Here is a 21,735-nt window from a genome sequence, read left to right on the forward strand (position 1 = left end):
GGCCAGGCTCATCTCACCTGAGAAGCTTTTCAGTCAATCAAGAGCATTTGCTGGGCACCTATTTTGTGCGGAGCCTCATGCTAGAGGCTTGGGAGAGTACAGTAGAGTTAGTAGATAGGATCCCGCAGGCACCGTTGGTAAATACCACATTTACTCACATAATTGTCTCTACCACGCAATTTCTCTCACTGATATTCGAATAAGATTTTTTTTGGTACTACTTACCGGTAATTGTAAGCAGTGATAGTAGCATGCACCTCGGTAGAAAGAGGGGATGGGTCAGAGGAGGTAATGCCAAAGAGGACTCAGTGGGAGGAGGAAGAGGGGAAGGTTGGGGGGAGTTACCCTAATTTATTAATTGGCTGTTGTATGCAGCCCTTGGGAGAGTGCAGCAGAAGGGGCAGAGCCTCCATGTGCGCTCTTACCTTTCTCTTCCTTCCCCTCTCCATCCCCCCCCCTTCTTTTCTCCTGCTCCTCTTTTTGTTCAGCTTAATTCCCCACGATCTACTTACGGCTTGGCGCCTCTTGTGTCGTCTTATGTGTTCTGTCCCCAGTGCCTGGTACAGAACCAAGAACGGGGGCAGCGGTGGGAGCTCAGAAAATGTTTCAGCGATGCTTTTGTAGAGGTCCCCCTGCTTTGGGACTGGATCTGATTCCATTGCTGAATGCCAAAGGGAAGCAGGGGAGGGCAGCTAAAACGTGAGGACTGCCTGACACCGTCGGGATGCCGGTTCCAGGCCTGGTTGAGCAGAGGTCCAGAGAGGAGGAATCCCTTCTGGGGCCAGCAGGAGCGGGGAGTTTCACATCCGAAGAGGCGACGATGCACTTTTCAAAGCTTTCTGCCTCTGGACCCCGATGATTTTTTGTTTGTTTGCTTTTTTATGGGCAGGGAACTTGTCTGCTAACGCTTTCGTATCGTACTCTTCCGAGCGCTCAGTACAGCGCTCTGCTCATAGTAAGCGCTCGATAAATATGAGCGATTGATCGATTGGTTATTTTTTGCTCTCACAGTTTCCGACACCGCAGTTGAGAATCCAGAATGGGAGACAAGCCTATCTGGGAGCAGATTGGATCCAGCTTTGTACAGCATTACTACCAGTTATTTGATACGGACAGAACTCAGTTAGGAGCAATATACGTGAGTATCTGGGGAGAGGGGCGAGGCCGATGGTTGGGGCTCACCTAGCCGAGTCAGCCCTAATTCCTGGGAGTCGAGGTCTTCTTCCAAGGAGGGCTTAAGGTGGAAGGGTGGGTATTTTAGTTTTGGAGCCAAAAAGCCCCCCAAGTACCTTTTGTCCTTTGCTTGTCCTGCCAATTAGGCAAGCTCGTAGCACCCACTAGTGGCCAGCCCTGAGGGAGTTCCTGGAGCCACAGATTCCCCGGACTTCCGATTGGCCTAAGCACTGTGGAAGCAGTGGGATAATACTCATGATAGTAATCATAATGGCATTCGTTAAGTGCTTACCGTGGGCCGGGCACTCTGCTGAGCACTGGGGCAGATAGAAGTTAGGTCGGACGCAGTCCCTGTCCCGCGTGGGGCACACGGTCTAGGGATGGATGGTGTCTTGACTTACTCTCCCAGGCCTATGGGAGGATCTGCCCTGGGTTGGCGCCACTATCTAAGAGGGCTTGTTTTTCTGTGTCCTTCCAAGTGTTTAATACCCGGTGTTGCCTCCAGTGGGTGCTCAGTAAACTCACTACTACTGTTTGGAGAAGCAGCATGGCGTAGTGGATAGAGCACGGGCCTGGGAGTCAGAAGGTCATGGGTTCTAATCCCTGCTCTGCCACTTGCCTGCTGTGTGACCTTGGGCAAGCCACTTAACTTCTGTGGGCCTCGGTTACCTCATCTGTAAAATGGGGATTAAGTCTGTGCGCCCCATGTGGGACAGGGACTGTCCAACCCCATTTTCTTGTATCCACCCCAGCGGTTAGTACAGTGCCTGGCACATAGTAAGCGCTTAACAAATGCCACAATTATTTGGGTAGTCACACCATTTTGGCTCGCAAGATAAAAACAAAGAGTGGTGGCAGTCAATCCGTGGTAATTATTGAGCGCTTACTGAGTGCAGGGCTCTGGACTCAACCCTTGGGAGAGTACAGTACATAGAGTCGGTAGGCACGATCCCTGCCCACAGGGAGCTTACAGTCTACAAGAGGAGCTTGCAGTCTAAAGGAAAGAGTATTACAACAAAGATGGGCAAACAGAGCTATCACTGGGAGCTCTGGGGTAAATTGAGAGGACCTGGCCTGGGGACCAGTTTGTGCTGGGGCCCCACTAATTTTTTGGCTTTGTCATTCCCAAGGGTATTTTTCAGCAGTCTTTCATGACAAGAAAAAAACTCCTCTCCTGGGAGCTGCTCCCTGTGATTATTATTATTATTATTGTCTAGACTGTGAGCTTGTTGTGGGCAGGGAATGTGTCTGTTTTTGTATTGTACTCTCCCAACCACCTAGCACTATGCTTTGCCCACGGTAAGTGCTCAATAAATATGATTGAATGAATAAATGAATTATTATTATTATTATTATATTTAAGTGCTTCCTGTGTGTAAAGCTAAGTGCTGGGGAAGATAAAAGTGAGTCAGTTTGAACACCATGCCTGTCCCACATGGGGCTCACAGTCTGAGTAGGAGGGAGGAGGATTTAATCCCCATTTTACTGCTGAGGAAACTTAAATCCTGTAGGCCTAAGTCCAATTGGTAGCTATCCAGTCCTGGAGGGGACAGGAAGGAATGTGAGTTGGGAAAGGGGAGTTGGGAGAAGTAAGTCAGCTAAGCAGTCTTTGGGGGTCAGAAGCTGGAAGGTCAGCAGAGGGTCAGAGCAATCAGAATGTGGGGTTGTTGGGTAGGAAGGGGGTTGGAGACCAGCAAGGACCCACACCAACTAGCCCCAGCCTTAGAGCCCCTGTTGGGCTCTTCTGTGAGCTCTCTGCAGACTCTTTGGTATCAGGAGGTGGCGCTTGGAGACAGCCTCTCTGCGGAGAAGAGGCTGTGTTGCTAAGTAAGAGGAGTTGGGGGGGGCAGTCCCTTCCTTAGAAAGCATCCAATCAGAATGGACAGCGAACTCCCTCTATCGGGCATCGACGTGGTCAGAGCCTAAAGAGGGACCGTGGTCTGGAGAGGACCATAATCCCAGCTCCGACTGCTCCCCTGTCCCGCCGGGTTCCGATCTGGCGTTGATACCATGGCGTATTTTTCTGAGGTTGGCCGAGTTGCTTACTGGGCTCTTTTTCTCCTCTCTTTCCCTCTGCTCTGAGCTGTTTCTTTGGAACAAGCCTCCTAGCCGGGACTTGTCCCCACCCCCTAGCAGCTGGGGTGATGATGATGGCGTCATGGCTCAGTGGCAAGTGAGCCCGGGCTTGGGAGTCAAAGGTCATGGGTTCGAATCCCGGCTGCGCCTCTTGTCAGCTGTGTGACTGTGGGCAAGTCACTTAGCTTCTTGGTGCCTCAGTTACGTCATCTGTAAAATGGGGATTAAATGTGAGCCTCACGTGGGACCACCTGATTACCCTGTATCTACCCCAGCGCTTAGAACAGTGCTTGGCACATAGTAAGCGCTTAACAAATACCAACATTATTATTATTATTATGGCGATGACTCCCAGCCTGCAACTTGGCTTGTAGGTGTTGCTCCCTTGAGACAAAGATGTTCTGGGAGACCCCCAAAGTATGGGAATCCACAGCATCGATTGGGGAACTCACTAAAGAAGTAAAAGACCCGACCCCAACGACTGAAGAGCTTTCAGTCTAAAGGAAAATCAGGGCCCGGATTAGGAGGCTGATGGGGAGCGGGGAGACTCGTGGCCTGGCTTCTGACTCCTGCTGAGGCGGCTGCCTCTTTCCTCTCTTTTTCTTACTGGTTTTCTGTGTTTCAGATTGATGCATCATGCCTTACTTGGGAAGGGCAGCAATTCCAGGGCAAAGCGGCAATTGTGGAAAAGTTGTCTGTGAGTATGCGACTCTCTACCCTTCCTTTCCTCGTGGGGCTGGATGCCGTGGTGATTTTTCAGCGTCGCCCTCTTACTGCTGCCGCCACCGCATTCACCCTTCTTTCTGTCCCTTCCAGAGCCTCCCGTTCCAGAAAATCCAGCACAGCATCACAGCGCAGGACCATCAGCCCACCCCTGACAGCTGCATACTCAGTATGGTTGTGGGCCAGCTAAAGGTAAGACCTACCTTTTGCTTTTCAAAGGACACTTCCTGTTGGATAGAGTGGGAGACGGGAGACTTGGGGAGGGAGGAATTTGAATGATTGCTTTGATTTTCTGCTCATTTGCCCTCTCCCACACCGTCTCCCCACCCCCAGGTTGGAGAGGTCAGTATCTCGGGCCTCAGGGGAGCAGGGCTCAGCTCTAGGACAGTCTGGGAAAGCAAAGGCACGAGGCCCTCCTGCCAGTAGGTATCAAATTTTGGCTGCTGTGGCTTGGGGCAGAGGCTCAGTAACAAGCCGTACCCACCTTGTGAGCGCGATGTTTCACGTCACTCTTACGGGAGGGAGCTTGGCCCCGGATCTAACCGGGGCATATGTCGGTGACCTGTTGCAGCTTCGGTTTAGGGGCAGAAATGCCCCCAGCCTGTTTCCCCTGGGACTGATCAGGACACAGGGTGCTTCACTTCCAAAGTCCTTGGACTGTGTTTCCTTCCTTGTGCCAGACTGCGACCCCCTGCCTCATGAGCCTTCCCTGATGGGAACCACCCCAGATAAAGAAGGACACTTGGACTGCTTCACCTTCACTCTCCCATCGAGAATAGTTCCAGTTAGTGCTCCTCGGTAACGTCCGGACGATTTGTTACCCACCATCCAAATCCAAATGGCTAGATTTGGATTTGGGCTCCCGAGTGGCAAGGGAGGCTATCAGGGATTTGCTGCTGGCCCTACCCGCCGGGGGTCCAGCAATTGGTTGTGGAAGATAGCGCTAGTGGGCACTTCCAGGGAAAATGGTAATTTGTTTTTTGTCCAACACTCTTCGTTTTCCAAAGTGCTTTCCCATCAGTTATTTCATTTGATTGCCACACACTCCCTGAGGCAAATATTTTTATCCCCATCTTACAGATGAGGAAACTGAGGCTCAGAGAAGTTGTGACTTGTCCAAGGTAACCCATCAGGCCAGAGGCAGAACCGGTACTAGGTCCCAGGTCTCCTGATTCCCAGCCCCACGCCCTTTTCCATTAGACAACACTGCCCATATTCGGTTCCCAGCAGTTTTCACTGACACCCCGCTTTATAGGAGATATCAGTCAATCAATAGAAGTATTTAATGTGTGTGTTTAATGTATATATGTACACACACACCCCCAAAAAAATATCCAAATCAGTCTCTTAAGCCTCCCTCAGGAGTATGTAATCAAACAGCAACTGAAATTGGGCAACCTCAGACATACCCTAGTTTGGTACTGGTTCTCAACTTAACCTAGGTTAACAACGTCCACTACCTTTTCATGCAACTTCTACTTTCCTTCTCACAGAAGGCCTTCTATATGGAGCTTCTTCTTTGACCATAAGGGCCTCCGTGTAAAACTTGTTCGGCTTGGAGCGGGGGAGCGAGATATACCGATCCTCTGTCCTCTCTGTCTCCCCTTCTTAGCTTTTTCTTCTGATCTCCCCTGGAATTGATTGAGCTCCAGCAGATGGGCTGGCCACCCTTGGAGTGATGGACAGGGCATGGAGTGAGCCCCTCCTTATGGCAGGTACCTCGTGGCAGAAAGGCCTCGTGGCAGAAAGGCTGTCATTTCCCTTTCTGGTTCTCACCACGGCAATGAGCCCAGACCCTTCCCAGAGCTTATGGACCTGGGAGCTAAAGCCCTGCATGGGAACTCTTATCTTACACCCGAACCTGCCCCGAACCCTCAGACCATCCTCCTTCCATACCTATAAAGAGCAAAAACAAAAAACCAATCTGTTTTTGTGCTCCGACCCCTAAATTTGCTGTGGGTGTACGTGGGTCGGGCTGGGCGAACCGGGGCTGTCGCAAGTCTCTACAACGTGGTGGCTGGCCGGCCATCCTCCCCTCAGAGAAGAGGGATGTGGGGCGAGCGGGGGTTGTTGGGAGGGAGGGCCTCAGAGCTGGCATGGCGCACTCCCAACCGTGAGACTTTCCTCGGGTATTTTGCTTCAGCAGTGACTCACTCATTTGTTTAGTGTAGAGGACCTTATCTGCACCTGACCTGAACCCACATCCTAATATTAATTATCCAATTCAACTAGAATCTTTGTGTGGGTACTTGTACATTGGGTCAGGTACATTGCAAATATGTGAGCCTGAAACCTTGGGCCCTGGCATATGCAGAGATGACTGTGATTCTCTATGATGGTACTTATATACTGAATCTGTATAGCACTTATTTCCCAAAGTACTTTCACATTATGTACCTGGCTTTTTTTCCCTTCACAACCTTCCAGTGAGAAAGAAAGAGGAGGATATTATTATCAAATGAGTACACTGAACCAAGCAATTAAGTGAGTTGTTCAGGGTCACAGAGTAGGCCGGGGCAGAGCTGAAACTGGCCATCAATCGACTATTCACGAGTATGAGCACCTACAAAATGAAACCTTTGAGCAGTTGGGTGTGCAAAGAGCCAATTGTCCAGTTTAAACACATGTGAATGTAGTTTGTGTCTATGTGGAGGTGTGATTATTGAAATAATAAGAATAATTTAAAGTTAATATTGTACTTACCTTGCCATTTTCTGATGAGAACTTGGAGGGGAAGGAGTGGAGGAGAGAATAAACGGGAGAGGAAAGTGAGAGAACTTAGTCTTGGTTCCTTTCATTTTGGGAAGGGGCTGCGGGGGTTGGCTGGTTGCTAGAGTTGCAAAACACCACGTCTGCCATTACCATTTCATGCTCCTGCATCTCCGGAGATTGTGATAAATGCGCATGGCGCCCGATGTGGGGGCTGCTCTTGCCTCCTACCCTATTGCTTCCCTGCCTGCAGCCGCACCTGCTGCCGCTCTCAGCGCACATGGTGCCTGGCACGAGGGGCTGTTCTTGCCCCAACTATCCATGGAGGTCAGTGGTCCTTTCCCTGCCCAGTTTGGCTGGCCCACCTCGATGTCACTGCTGCTTGTGTGGATTCTGGGGGACGGGGGAATGTGAGAGCAGCTCCACCTGGCCCTGTTGTCTGGTGAAGATGGAAAAGAACTACACTGATTCTTGGGCGGGGTTGGGGGGCAGAGGGGTGGTGTCGGCAGAGGGCAAGGAGTGGTGCCCCTCTCCTGGCTGCAGATCAGCCCCTTCCTGGCTCAAAGGGGCAGAGTTGGGGCACGCCGGCTACTTCCTGCCCAAACTGCCGTGGGGGCAAAGGTAACGGGAACTTACACTGGTGACCCACATTTGATATTCTAGGAAGGCGTAGGTTGCTGATCCTGGGTCTACTGCGTGCAGCTTACTGAACTAAGCTTGTGGGGGGATTCAGTAGAGGTAAAAGATAGTCCTGCCCTTGAGGAGTTTACAGTCTAATGAGGGAAACGGACACAAAATGACCAAGAACAGAAAGGCAGATGAGTGGAGGGGTGGTAGTTGGGAAGAGGGAGGAAGTAGCCTGCGGTGAAGACAATCAACTGGGGAGGACCTCGCGGAGGAGGTGGGATTTCCAAAGGGTTTTGGAGATGGGGAGAGCTGTGATGGTGGGTAGGGAATGTGTCTGTTTATTGTCGTATTGTACTCTACCAAGCGCTTAGTACAGTGCTCTGCACACAGTAAGCGCTCAATAAATACGACTGAGTGAATCTGGGTGATTTAGTTAGGTCCTCTGACCCAGATCCATGTTTTTTCCCTTGCATCACACCGCACTCCCATCTCTCCCAGATCTGGAAAGGATTGTATTCTGACACCCCCATCTAGACTGTGAGCACATTGTGGCCAGGGAACCCGTCTACCAACTCTGTTATATTGCACCCTCCCAAGTGCTTAGTACAGTGCCCTGCACAGAGTAAGCAGTCAGTAAATGCCATTGATTGACCCCCATCCAATCAGAATCGTGGGAAAGAGGCTGGGCACTTGGCTAGCTGGGCTGTCACTACATTGCGAAGGGGAGGGTTGCTGGCTTGTCAGTCAGTGCCCTCTGGGGTACTGTCTGCAGCTGGGCTGCCGACTGGAGCTGGGTCTTTCCCCCTCCCCCTCCCCCCAGTTGCAGGAGGAGGAGTTATCCTAGTCTGGGGGAACCTGGGTTTCCTTGGGGTGTCAGTGTCCCCTGGAGGTGATGTTGGAGGGAAGGCTTTGAGTCTAGATTCGGGGCTCCTCTGAGACCAAAAACTTTGTCCAAAATAGTGGGGTGGGGGTGGGGGGGACGACGGACTGTGGCTTGAGGGAGGTTAGGTTTTTCCGAGGTTTGTGCACGAAACGTCATGGATCCTTTCCATTGTTGATGGGTTTTCCAGCTCACATTCTGCTTCCTTTCTCATTTCTCAGATCTCTGACTCTTCTTCCTTCAGCCAGAAAGGAGAGATAATTTGCATTTGCATTGCCAGAGCCTTCTCGAGCAGAGACGGTGTCTTTAGCACCCCTGAAGCTTTCCTCTTGCCAGCGATACCTCTCTCTCTCTCTGTGACTTGGCTCAGATGATTTGACCAAAGTCTAGGGTTCCATCGAGCCTCCTTTTTGGCAGTTAGCTGGGAGCCTGGGTACGGTCTTCTGACCATCCCTGCGTGATGTATAAGGCTTGGCTCCTCCTGCCCCAGCAGCCCTTGGCCTGGTCCCTACTTGAGCAAGGATGACTCCAGGACACCAGGATAAGTGGGTGCTTCCCACCAGGCCCCTGGTGCTACCTGTCAGATTTGATGCTCACGACTGCTGCATGTGCTGCTTTCTCTTGGCAACGGGCAGAGCGGCAAGGCGTGGGGCTGCTTCCGAGAGCCCTGGGGCATTTACCCAGCCATCGTCACTCTGGGCCCATATGATTTGCCTCCATATATGGAGGCTGCCATTCCAACACCCCTCCACCCCCCAGGAAAGGGAGCAGACCTCTGCATTCCTGGGGACCTGGTTTCTTGGCCGACCCTCTGTCTGGTGGTCCGGTGATCTTGAGCCCCACCACTTCAGCTGTCACGAGGATGCCTGACTTCAGCGGGCTGAGTTTGAGTTGTGGTTGCACTTCCCCCGGCAGCGATTATCTTGTCTTTGGGGCCCCCGGGCATAGACAACCCTGGTGATGGGTACATGTGCTTTCCCCACCTCTGCTCGGGGGGTGCACAGTTTCACTTGGCTGGCCTAAAGCCCTTATGGACTGCCCTGGAAGCAGTGTTCTGTGGTAGCTCTGAATTTAGGGAGTACCTGAACTGGCCTACAGAGCAGCAGAAACATTTCCTTTGTGGGAAAGTCCTTGGGCCACAACTGAGATGGCCAATCCTGCCCTGCGTGTGTTCCCACTCTGCTCACAATTCAGCCTAGGCTGAGCAGTTTGGGCTCTTGCAGGCTTTTTGGCTTTCCCGAGCTTGTCTGGGACTGTCCCTGCCCAGAGCCTGAGACTGAAACCATGATCTCTCGGTGGGCTCTGTGCCCGAGGTCTGTGGGGGAGAGGGAATGAGTCTAGAGCTCCCCGCGGGGGGTTTAGCTGTAGTGCCCTGTACAGTGCCGCTCCCCCCCCGCCCACCCCACTCCCCCACCCCCGGCACCCACAGTAAGCACTGGTTTGCAATGGTGAGAAAAATCCTACTTCGGGGACCCAGTTGAACTAAGCAGTAGAGTGCTGATCCTTATGCCTCTGTGTGTTCAGGATGCTGGGAACCTGAGCTATTCTCAGAGTTCCTTTTGTATTTTTAGTGTCTTATCCAACAACACCAATATTTGAGTTACCGGGATGCAACAGAGTTGCTTGATTTCTGGCCTGCTAGTGTGGGGGCTGCCTCATGGAAACTCCTGCAGGTGGTTGGTTTCACAGCCTGAGGAGCACCAGCGCATCCCCTATGGTCATCTGTGGGGAGATTTCTCAGGTTTTTCTCCCTGTGGGGCAGAAGCTGATGGTCGGGGCAAATGACAGGGCGCCTCCTCCCCCCGCCCCATAAAACCCGGAGCTAGTTGTAACGCACGTAACGTAATGAGCTTGCCTGGGAGTTATCCTAGGCCACTCAAATGCTGTCCTTCCTCTCTCTTCACAGGCTGATGAAGACCCCATCATGGGATTCCACCAGATGTTTCTATTAAAGAACATCAACGATGCTTGGGTTTGCACCAACGACATGTTCAGGCTAGCACTGCACAACTTCGGCTGAGACCCTCTCTCCCCAAGGCACCTGTGCTGTCTCTTTCTCCCCTTCCTGTTATATTCATAACCCCCCCCACTCCCTCAAACTCTCCAAATATCATACACAAACCCACAATGCCACGGTGGGCGGTTGGGCGTATGCCCCCTGGCACCCTGCTCTGACGGTGGTGTCACCAATTGAGTGTGTTGTGCATGATGTTTGGACATTAGACTAGCTACATCTGACAGGAGAAGTTTGTGTTGTACCAGCGCATGCCTTGGAAAGACTAAATAATGCAAAAGGTTGTGTCTCTTTTTCTTTCTCTCTCTTTCTCTCTCTCTTACTCTCTTCTCCTCTCTCCTTTCCCCAATGTACTGACAAGTTACTCTAGTAACCCAAAGAAACAAAGGAGAAAGCAGCAGCTGCCTGCAAAGCCTAGTTACCAATTTGTTCAGATGTTCAATGCTACATTATACAATAAAACCATGAAAATTTTCTTAACAGTTTAAATTGTTTTAATTAGTTGGCTGTTAAGTGCATATCTTCAAAGTTTTAATCTGTTTCTTCCTTTGATATCTGGAAGCCCAGAACCACCCCCTTCAGACACCAAACTTCTGTAGCACTCTTAATCTGGACAGATTCCTTCCCTCCTGCCTGTCCCTGCAGCAGCAGCTGCAGGAGCAGCAGGAAATGGGCTCCTGGAGGAGGGGAAGAGTGCACCAACCAGTCGCACTAACAATGAAGCTTACGGCTTTCCTTGGAGTGTATTAAAATGCTGACCCTGGGAAACAAACAGGTCTTTCTCCTCTAGCCTTTCTGAGGCTAGCTTGCTATTCATGTCGCATAGAAACCAATAGGACAGCCCAGCCAGAAGGATGGATCTTCCCCTTTCCCTGGCGTCAGCGCCCAGCCTTTTTTCTTCCTAATTCTAGTGTTTTGAGTGAGTTGCATCTCCTCGCCGATGAGCAATTTGAAAACACTACCAGCCTTGAGTCCTGTCTTCCAGAGCCTGAAGGTGGCCGCCAGTGCCTACTAGAGTGACCTGCACCCCTTGGGGGCAGTTGGGGATTCCTCGTTGAAGTTTGCTCTAGGGTAGCGGCCGTTCCCTGGCATCGGTGTTTTGAGCTGATCGAGAGCCTTGCAATGGGGTTGAGGTTTAGGCGTCCTCTTTCTGGGTTGGACTTGTGCAGCCCCGTTTTGACAAGGGTGGGGAGAGGGGGAGAGTTGGTCCTTTGAAACTGTGCTTTGGAAAAGGGCTGAATCTGAGCTGGCCCTTTCCTCCCCTTGCTTCTCTTTGGTAGAAGCAGGTTCTTGAGGCTGTTGAGCATTTTCCTCCTGGACTGGCTTTCCGAGAAGCACTTTATTGCAACTAAGGCAAGGAAGGGACCTGGAGGGGGCAGAAAGAGGTTATTTGGCTTTCTTAGCGGACAAGGCAGCGGCCGATCCCGTCACCGGGAGGGCTGCCTCACCTGCTCCTTGGTAGATGGATCGAGCGGAGGGGTCCAACTCCCAGATGGATCCCTTGGAGCAGGCGAGGTTCCGGCCGGGTCCCTTCTCCTGAAAGGTATTGATTAAATCAAGCCGCTAACGGTTCCTTCCTCTGGTTCCCCGGGCTGAAAGGAATCAAAGGACGGAAGCAGAAAGCCAATGAACCCTTTTGTGAGGGATGAATTTGGGGGTGTTTCTTGAAACACTCCTCTCCCTTCTGGCAATCGGGGACACCTCTGAAAAGCTTCCAACCATGCAGCCCTATTTTACCCTCATAGGTTTTGCTGCCAGAATTTCTTCCATTCCTCCCTCTCCAGCAGATGCTAGTCTGGCTTGGTTTTGCCGCCTAAATCGAGTGCCAACAATCCCTCTTTGCACCCAGTCGACTCTTAAGGTGGGCGTGATTTGCTTGAATTTATTCTTACAAGGATGCTGTTCGCTGCTTTATCTCAGGGATTAAGATTTTTTTTTTTTTTATTCCAACTTGATGAGCTGGGAGGAGTGAGGAGCCAGTATTGAGATCTGGTTTCCTTCAGTCTGATGTGGGACCCATTTAAACTTGCCACTGGTAGACAAGGTTGTCATGGGCACAGGATCTACTGCTCTCACTAAAAACATCTTGTCTTTTTTCAGGCTAAACGGAGCAGTATCAGGACTTGTCAGGGGCAGCAAGGGTTGGTGACCCAGGCTAGTTGGCGGGGGGGGGATCTTTTTCCTCCCTCGAGCAGTATTATTCTATGCACTGGAGTGATGTCGCTGGGCTCTCCTCCCCCTTCTCCCCCTAAAATCAGAGTTCTTCAGCATGTGAAGGAAGGTCACAAAGTCTACACGTTCCACCTTGCCACTTTCCCACCTAGCTTTATCTCCTGCTAGTTACTGGCTTTCGTTTGAACCCAGGAACATCAGCCACCGTGGTATTATGTGGTGTGGCTGTGCAGATGTCTGTGCCATGTTGCCCTTGTGGAGATAGGAGCGGTTCTGAGTGCACAGTTGGCCTGTTGATCTGCTTGGGAATTGGAGCTCGCTCCTGCATCTTTTGGTTGAAGGGACCTTGTGCTCCTGGAATTCTTGTTCTGCTGGACTGTTCCCTGCCAGATTCCCCTAGGAGACACTGTTGCCTAGACCCATTAGCCTTAATCTCCAGGGTGTTCGTAGCCATATGAACAGGGAAGAAAAAAAAAAAATCAGCTTTGCGATTCTTGGTCTCTGAGCGGAATTCCTTGTGGGAATTCAACTGGTGGTGCCAGAAACAGTAAAAAAAAAAAAAAATCTGGCCAAAACTGGGTGTAAAGAGACCCATTTCTGTTCTCTGCTAAACGAAGGGATAAAGGCTGCTCTTCAAGTTTCCCTCCAGTCTAATCACGCCTTGAACTTCCATCAATGTCCTTCAGGCTGGTGGGATAGGGACCCAGCTTCCTTTGGTCCTCATTGCACCCTTCCTAGCCCTAGCGAAAACCCAAACCGAGCCAGCTCTGGACACATCCCAGGCTTCAGCTGGTTTTGCACAGTTTCCCAGGATGAGGTCTTCACTCCCAGGGCGCTTCCCCGCGGCCCCCCCCCCCCCCAAACCCTCCCTTTCCTAGAAAGCCATCAGACTCTTGGAAGAAATGGAGACCCATGAAAACTGCCATGGCTAAGGAGCTGCAGTGTGAAAAGGCCAGAACAGTTTTCAGTCCAGATGGGCCAAAGCTGGTTTATGTAATTCTGTAACTCAAATGTTTCCCTTCTGTATGCTGTTTACCAAGGGCTGTCCTCTTTCTAGGAAGTTGAGTTTCTCCCAGGTGGAGGGCCAACAGGCCATGCCCATCCTTAACTGGGCAGATGTGCTATGTTCTCAAAAGCAAAAATGTTTGTTATGAAGATAGGAGCGGATGTTATTTGGCAGGAGGAGAAGGGACTTGATCAGGTGCCTAGGCTAGAAATTTTGAACTTACCTGATACAATCATGATATAAACTGATGTATGATGGCTCCTCATTGTACCTGTGACTGAAATGTGTTATCAATAAAGCAGTTTTTTTTAAAAAAAGATGTTTCATTTGTTTGATCGGACACAGAAGCCTAGGCTGAATAAACTCTTGGGAACAACCCTTCCCGGTCTAGCCCCGACCTGGGTTTTGGGCTCTTGAGACTTGGTATCAGTACTCACTCTAGATCCTCCTGAGTGGGGTGTGGGCAGGGGGGTGTGGGCAGGGAGGAGAAGGGGCCAGGGAGGGGGGTGCTATAGGGATTGATCTCACCTTTGTTCCAACCCTCCAGGCTTGGTCTAAACCAGAACAAAGAAGTTCACGGGTTTAGGCCTGGGGTCAGTTACAGTTAACAGTATTGGGGAGGGAGGTATGTAAAGGGCCCCAGTATTAACAACTGCCAGGCCCTGTTCTCCCATCACTGCCATCCTTGTTTCCCCAGGCAGTCTCCTTTCCTCTGAGGTTCTGAGGGCAGTGAACGAGGGCATCGTCCTCCCTCCCCCCCTGCTCCCCTGTGTTTCAGGGAGGAGCCAAAGGAATGGTCAGCATTGGAATTCCTGCCCAGTAGCAGATGCATGGGGTCAGAGACCGGACCCCTTTGGTATCTGCTTCTCTCCAACTACATTCCTTCTCCCCTCTCCCCCAGCCCTGGCTGCCACCTCTTGTGGCTGGATATGCACCAGTCTTTCTAGACAGTACTGGATGGTTGTATCTGTATGTAGGGGAGGCGGCATTAGTTCAATTTGTTTAGCTAACTGATCATTCCAGAAAACCGGAAAACTCTTAGATTGTGAGTCCCATGTGGGACAGGAGCTTAAGCTGGTCTATCTTTTTTTTTTTGTGGTATTTGTTAAGTGCTTAGTAGGTGTCAAGCACTGCTGTAAGGCCTGGGGTAGGTTCAAGATAACCAGGTTGGATACAGTCCCTGTCCCACATGAGGCTCAGGGTCTAAATTGGAGGGAGGGGAATTTAATCCCCATTTTACAGGTGAGGGAACTGTGGCCCAGAGAAGTGAAGTGATTTGCCCAGGGTCACCCAGTAGACAAATGACAGAGCCGGGATTAAAACCGAGGGCCTCTAACTCCCAGGCCTGTGCTCTATCCACTAGTTCACGCTGCTGCTCTTGAATCTTGTATCTACCCCCAGCACTTAGCACAGTGCTTAATAAATCCCAACATTATTTCCAGAGCAGTAGGAAATTCAGTTCCATTATTCTGCATGCATATCTTGATGAACCACCTCTAAATAGGGGTCTTGGCAGCAGCAGGCTGAGTGGGTTCTGGATTGCTGTGCTTATGCCCCTTACTGAACAAGGAAACGGGACATAGCAATCTATTAACCGAATAACCTCCTCTAGCATTGAAGTGTTAATTTAGACCCTTCCTCAGCATTTACGTATATATGTACAGTATATTCAACTCTACCTTGAGGAGGAGCAGCCTGGCCTAGTGGCGAAAGCACCGGCCTAGGTAGCAGAGGACCTGAGTGGCTCTCATCCCGGCTCTGCCACTTGCCTGCTGTGTGACTTTGGGCAGGTCACTTAACTTCTCTGTGTCTCGTTACCTCGCCTGTGAAAAAGGAGGTACAATATTTGTTCTCTAGACTGGGAGCCCCCTGTGGGACAGGGACTATGTCCAACCTGATTAACTTGTATCTACCTCAGTACTTAGTACTGTGCTTGGCACATAGTAGGTGTTTAACCAATACCTTGATAATTATTATTATTACTCATTACCTTCAATTTATTAATTCCAGTACTTGTAAATATTTTGATACGTGGGGAGCGGGGGTCGGGGGAGACCAGGCCTAGGGCAGTGAAACAGCAGCTTTCAGCTCCTGGTTTCGGGAACTCTCTCCAGAAAACTAGGCGACACTGTTCAGATAAGTGGGAGGAAAGCTGGTGAGCTTCTCAAGAAAATAATTTATATGTAAGTTCCTTGTGGGCAGGGAGTATTGCCTCATGTTTCTGTTATTTTCCTAAGTGCTTAGAACAGTGCATTACACCCGGTGGGTGCTTGAGAAATGCCATTCTACTACTATTACTCGGTCCCCCTGGGGATTCACACTGTTAGCAAATCCCCTTCTTTCTTGCTTTAATGCTGCATCACCTTCTGCCTGCTTAGTCCTCTGTTATCCCTTTCAATCAATAATAATGATGTTGGTATTTGTTAAGCGCTTACTATGTGCAGAGCACTGTTCTAAGCGCTGGGGTAGATACAAGGTCATCAGGTTGTCCCACATGAGGCTCACAGTCTTCATCCCCATTTTACAGATGAGGGAACTGAGGCCCAGAGAAGTGAAGTGACTTGCCCACAGTCACACAGCTGACAAGTGGCAGAGCCGGGATTCGAACCCATGACCTCTGACTCCCAAGCCCGGACTCTTTCCACTCAGTACTGGGCCCCTAGATAGAATGTATTCATTTATTCATTCAATCATATTTATTGAGCACCTACTATGTGCAGAGCACTGTACTAAGCTCTTGGAATGTACAGTTCAGCAACAGATAGAGACAATCCCTGCCCAACAACGGGCTCACAGTCTAAATGGGGGAGACAGACAACCAGATGAGTAGTCTGGCGTATATGTCATCAAAATAAATAAGAGTCATAGATATATACATATTAACAAAATAAATAGAGTAATAAATAATATATGCAAATATGCACAGTGCTGTGGGGAGGGGAAGGGGGAAGAGCAGAGTATTATGTGTAAAGCACCGTATAAGCACGCGTGGGAGAGTACAATAAGAAATAGTAGCCACAGCCCCTGTTCTACGTCTACACTCCCTCCCTCAGAGAACTCATTTTCTCCCATGGCTTCAACTACCAAAGATGTGGATGGTTCCCAAATCTACATCTCCAGCCCTGATCTCTCCTTTACAGTCTCGTATTTCCTCCTGCCTTGAGGACATCTCTACTCGGAGGTCCTTTCGACACCTCAAACTTAAAAAACCGAACTTCTCATCATCCCACCCAAACCAAGACTGTGACTCGTTGAGGGCAGGGAATGTGGCTACCACTCTGTCGTACTGTACTTTCCCAAGTGCTTAGAACAGTGCTCTGCTCAAAGTAAGCACTTGATAAATAGGATTGATTAATTAACCCTGCCTTCTGGCTTTCCCATCACTGTAAAAAACACCACCGTCCTCCCTGCCTCACAAGCCCGTAACCTTGGCGTTATCCACAATTTGCCTCTCATTGAATAATAATAATAATAATGGTATTTGTTAAGTGCTTACTATGTGCCAAGCACTGTTCTAAGCACTGGGGTAGATACAAGGTAATCAGGTTGTCCCACGTGGGGCTCACAGTCTTCATCCCCATTTTACAGATGAGCTAACTGAGGCACAGAGAAGTTAAGTGACTTGTCCAAGGTCACACAGCAGACTAGTGGCAGAGCCAGGATTAGAACCCACGTCCTCGGACTCCCAAACCCATGCTCTTTCCACTAAGCCACGCTGCTTCTCTTTTAACCCACGTATTCAATCTGTCACCAAATCCTGTCAGTTCTACCTTCACAAAAAGGCTAAAATCCACCCTTTCCATCCAAACTGCTACTTACTATACTGATCCGAGCACCTATTCATTCATTCATTCATTCATTCATTCATTCATATTTATTGAGCGCTTACTATGTGCAGAGCACTGTACTGAGCACTTGGAATGTACAAACTGCTACTTACTATACTGATCCGAGCACCTATTCATTCATTCATTCATTCATTCATTCATTCATATTTATTGAGCGCTTACTATGTGCAGAGCACTGTACTGAGCACTTGGAATGTACAAATTGGTAACAGATAGAGACAGTCCCTGCCCTTTGACGGGCTTGCAGTTTAATCAGGGGAGACAGACAAAAACAATAGCAATAAATAGAATCAAGGGGATGAACATCTCATTAAAACAATAGCAAATAAATAGAATCAAGAATCAACCTATCCTGTCCCACCATGATTATTGCATCAGCCTCTTTGCTAATATCCCTGCCTCCTCGCTGTCTCTCCAGACTTTAATCCATACTTCACTCTGCTATCCAGATCATTTTTCCTCAAAAACACTCAGTACACATTTCCTCACCCAAAAGGTTATTCATTAATTCATTTATTCATTCATTCATTCATTCAATTGTATTCATTCAGTGATTACCAGGTGCAGAGCACTGTACTGAGCACTTGGGAGAGTTCCATACAAAATAAACAGATACATTCCCTACCCACAACGAGTTTACAATCTTGGGGCGGGGAGACAGACATTAATATAAAGAAATACATTCATAATAATAATAATGTTGGTATTTGTTAAGTGCTTACTATGTGCCGAGCACTGTTCTAAGCGCTGGGGTAGACACAGGGGAAGCAGGTTGTCCCACGTGGGGCTCACAGTCTTAATCCCCATTTTACAGATGAGGGAACTGAGGCACAGAGAAGTGAAGTGACTTACCCACAGTCACACAGCTGACAGGTGGCAGAGCTGGGATTCGAACTCATGAGCCCTGACTCCAAAGCCCATGCTCTTTCCACTGCGCCACGGTACAGAGATGTACATAAGTGCTGTGGGGTTGGGAGGGGGGATTAACAAAGGGAACAAGTCAGGGTGATGTAGAAGGGAATGGGAGAAGAGGAAAGGGGGGCTTAGTCAGGGAAGGCCTCTTGGAGAAGCTGTGCCTTCAATAAAGCTTTGAAGGGGGTAGAGTAATTGTTGGATTTGAGGAGGGAGGGGGGTTCCAGGCCAGAGGCAAGACGTGGGTGAGGGGTTGGTGGCGAGATAGACAAGATCGCCCAACCACCTCCACATCCAACAGGAACCCCTTACCATCGGTTTTAAAGCACTCAATCACCTTGCCCCCTCCTATCTTACCTTGCTGATTTCCTACCACAACCCAGCCTGCACACTTGACTCTTCTGATGACAGCCTACTCACTCTACCTCGATTTCATCTATCTTGCCGCCGACCTCTCGTGCACATCCTACCTCTGGCCTGGAACTCCTTCTCCCTTCATATCCTCCCTTCATATCCGACAGACCAGCACTCTCTCACCTTCAAAGCTTTCTTAAAGTCACATCTCCAAGAGGCCTTCCTGGACTAAGCTCTCATTTCCTTTATCATTACTGTGTGCAGAGCACTGTACTAAAGTACTTGGGAGAGTATGATACAACAGAGTTGGTAGACACATTCCTTGACCACAACAAGTTTACAATTGAGAAGGCTCTATTCCCCCTCCCTTATGCATCGCCCTTTCACTTGAATTTGTTCTCCCTTTATTTACCTCACCCCCACCCTCTCTCCCCAAGCACTGATATACATATCCATAGTTTATTTTAATGTCTTGCTCCCCCTCTAGACTTTAAGCTCCTTGTGGGCAGGGAATGTGTCTCAATATTGTACTCAATATTGTACTCTCCCAAGCACTGAATACAGTGATCCCTGCCCTCAAAGAGCTTACAACCCAGCAGGGGAGATGCATGAAAATTAAATGTGGATAGGAAGATAGGAACTAATAGAGTATAAAGATATGTATATGCATTACCCGGGTCGGGGGACTGAAGGGGGGGTGGGAGGGGCTGGGAGGGGGTGGGTTGAGGTGAGTCACCCAAAGGCTTAGGGGGCACTGGAGTGTTGGAAGTGGCAGTTGTTGGAGGGAAGGGAGGGGATGAGAAGTAGCATGGCTCAGTGGAAAGAGCCCGGGCTTGGGAGTCAGAGGTCATGGGTTCGAATCCCGGCTCTGCCACTTGTCAGCTATGGGACTGTGGGCAAGTCATTTCACTTCTCTGTGCCTCAGTGACCTCATCTGTAAAATGGGGATTAAGACTGAGCCTCACGTGGGACAACCTGATGACCCTGTATCTACCCCAGCGCTTAGAACAGTGCTCTGCACATAGTAAGCGCTTAACAAATACCAACATTATTATGAAGGATGGGAAGATGAGAAATTAATCAGGGAAGGCTTCCTGGAGGAGATGTGATTTTAGAAAGTCTTTGAAGATGGGGAGAGCAGTGAAGGAGGAGGGAATTCCAAGGAGGAGGGAAGGCATGAACAAGGCAGGAGAGATGAGAGCAAGACGCAGTGAGTAACTTGGTGTTAGAGGGCTGGGTTGGAATCGATCAGTCAGTGGCATTTATTGAGCCCTAACTTTGTGCAGAGCACTGAACTAAGCACTTGGGAGAGTGTAATACACAATACCTGCCTTCGCTTTAAAGCACTCCATCATCTTGTCCTCTCCTACCTTACCTCACTACTCTTCTACTACAAACCAGCCCACACAATTCACTCCTGTAATGCCAGCCTTCTCGCTGTATCTCAGTCTTGTCTATCTCGCTGCCAACCTCTTGCCCGCGTCCTGCCTCTGGCCTGGAACGCCCTCCTTCTTCATATCTGACAATTACTTTCCCCAACTTCAAAGCCTTATTGAAGGCACATCTCCTTCAAGAGGCCTTCCCTAAGTCCTCCTTTCCTCTTCTCCCACTCCCTTTGACATTGTCTTGACGTGTTCTCTTTATTCATCCCCCTCCCAGCCCCACAGCACTTATGTACATATAGTTAATTTTATTTATATTAATGTCTTTCTCCCCATTTAGACTGTAAACTAGTTGTGGGCAGGGAATGTGTTTGTTACTTTGTTATATTGTACTCTCCCAAGTGCTTAGTACAGTGCTCTGCACACAGTAAGCACTCAATAAATACAATTGACTGACAGAGTTTAATGGGAGACTGTAGTGGGACAGGAGTGAGGACAGGTTGGGGGGAGTGCCTTAAAGTCCACGGTCAGGAGTTTCTGTTTGGTGCGGAGAGGAATGAACAAATACTGGAGGTTTTTTAAGTCCGGAGAGATGTGGGCAAAACAGTGCTTTGTAAAAATGTTTGGGACAACAGAGCTTAGTGAGGACTGGAGAGGGCAGAGAGTGAAAGCCGGGGTGGGATGTCAAAGCAGTAGTCTGGGCATCCATAGTAATTCAATTCAATTATATTTATTGAGTGCTTACTGTGCACAGACCACCTACTACGCGCTTGGGAAAGTACAACAAAAAGTGACATTTCCTGCCCACAATAAGCTTACAGTTGCGGGGGCGAAACAGACATTAATACAAATAAATAAAATGACAGATACATTCATAAGTGCTGTGGGGCTGGGAGGGGGGAAGAGCAAAGGGAGCAAGTCAGGGAGATGCAGAAGGGAATGGGAGATGAGGAAGAGTGGGGCTTAGACTGGGAAGGCCTCTTGGAGGAGGTGTGCCTTCAATAAGGCTCTGAAGGGGGGCAGAGTAATTGTCTGGCAGATTTGAGAAGGGAGGGCATTCCAGGCCAGAGGCAGGGTGTGATGGAGGGGTTGGTGGCAGGTGAGATCGAGGCACAGTGAGAAAGTTAGCACCAGAGGAGCAAAATGTGCGGGCTGGGTTGTAGAAGGAAAGAAGTGAGGTGAGGTAGGAGGGGGCAAGGTGATCGAGTGCTTTTAAAGCCAATGGTGAGAAGTTTTTGTTTGATACGGAGGTGAATGGACAACGACTGGAGTTTTTTGAGGGAGGGGCAGGGTGACATGTCCTGAATGTTTTTGTAGAAAAATGATCCGGGCAGCAGAGTGAAGTATGGACTGGAATGGGGAGAGACAGAAGGCTGGGAGGTCGGCAAGGAGGCTGATGTAGTAATACAGGCGAGATAGGACGAGTGATTGTTTTAGTGGTAGCAGTTTGGGATGGAGAGGAAAGGGCAAATTTTAGCGATGTTGTGAAGGTGGGACCGATGGGATTTAGTGACGGATTGAATATGTGGGTTGAATGAGAGAGAGAGGAGTCAAGGATAACACCAAGGCTTGTGAGACGGGAAGGATGGTGGTGTCATCAGCAGTGATGGGAAAGTCAGGGGGAGGACAGGGTTTGGGTGGGAAGATTGGGAGCTCTGTTTTGGATGTTAAATTAGCATTATTTGAGTGCTAATAGTATTATTTATTGAGTTCTTACTGTGTCCAGAGCACTGTGCCAAGGGTTGGGCGAGACTACTCAGGTGGGAGTTAGATGTGGTCCTTGTCTCTTTTGTGTGTGTGTGTTGGGGGTGGGGGGGGAAACAACACATTCCCTGGGCTTCCCCCTTCCTTTCCCCTAA

At 49.6% G+C, this 21,735-nt stretch overlaps 1 protein-coding gene across 1 annotated transcript in view; it reads left to right on the plus strand.

Moving 5' to 3' along the window:
* Positions 1 to 13,697, plus strand: part of NUTF2 (nuclear transport factor 2) — a 33,685-nt gene extending 19,988 nt beyond the window's left edge. The window contains exons 2-5 of the mRNA XM_029050854.2: positions 1,012 to 1,138; positions 3,875 to 3,946; positions 4,066 to 4,164; positions 10,095 to 13,697. Coding sequence (XP_028906687.1) covers positions 1,040 to 1,138; positions 3,875 to 3,946; positions 4,066 to 4,164; positions 10,095 to 10,208 — 384 coding nt within the window. The 5' untranslated portion in view covers positions 1,012 to 1,039 and the 3' untranslated portion in view covers positions 10,209 to 13,697. The remainder of the gene's footprint in view (positions 1 to 1,011; positions 1,139 to 3,874; positions 3,947 to 4,065; positions 4,165 to 10,094) is intronic.
* Positions 13,698 to 21,735: the final 8,038 nt, after the last annotated feature.

The sequence above is a fragment of the Ornithorhynchus anatinus genome, chromosome X1, assembly GCF_004115215.2.
Source record: "Ornithorhynchus anatinus isolate Pmale09 chromosome X1, mOrnAna1.pri.v4, whole genome shotgun sequence".
Taxonomy (NCBI): Eukaryota; Metazoa; Chordata; class Mammalia; order Monotremata; family Ornithorhynchidae; genus Ornithorhynchus; species Ornithorhynchus anatinus.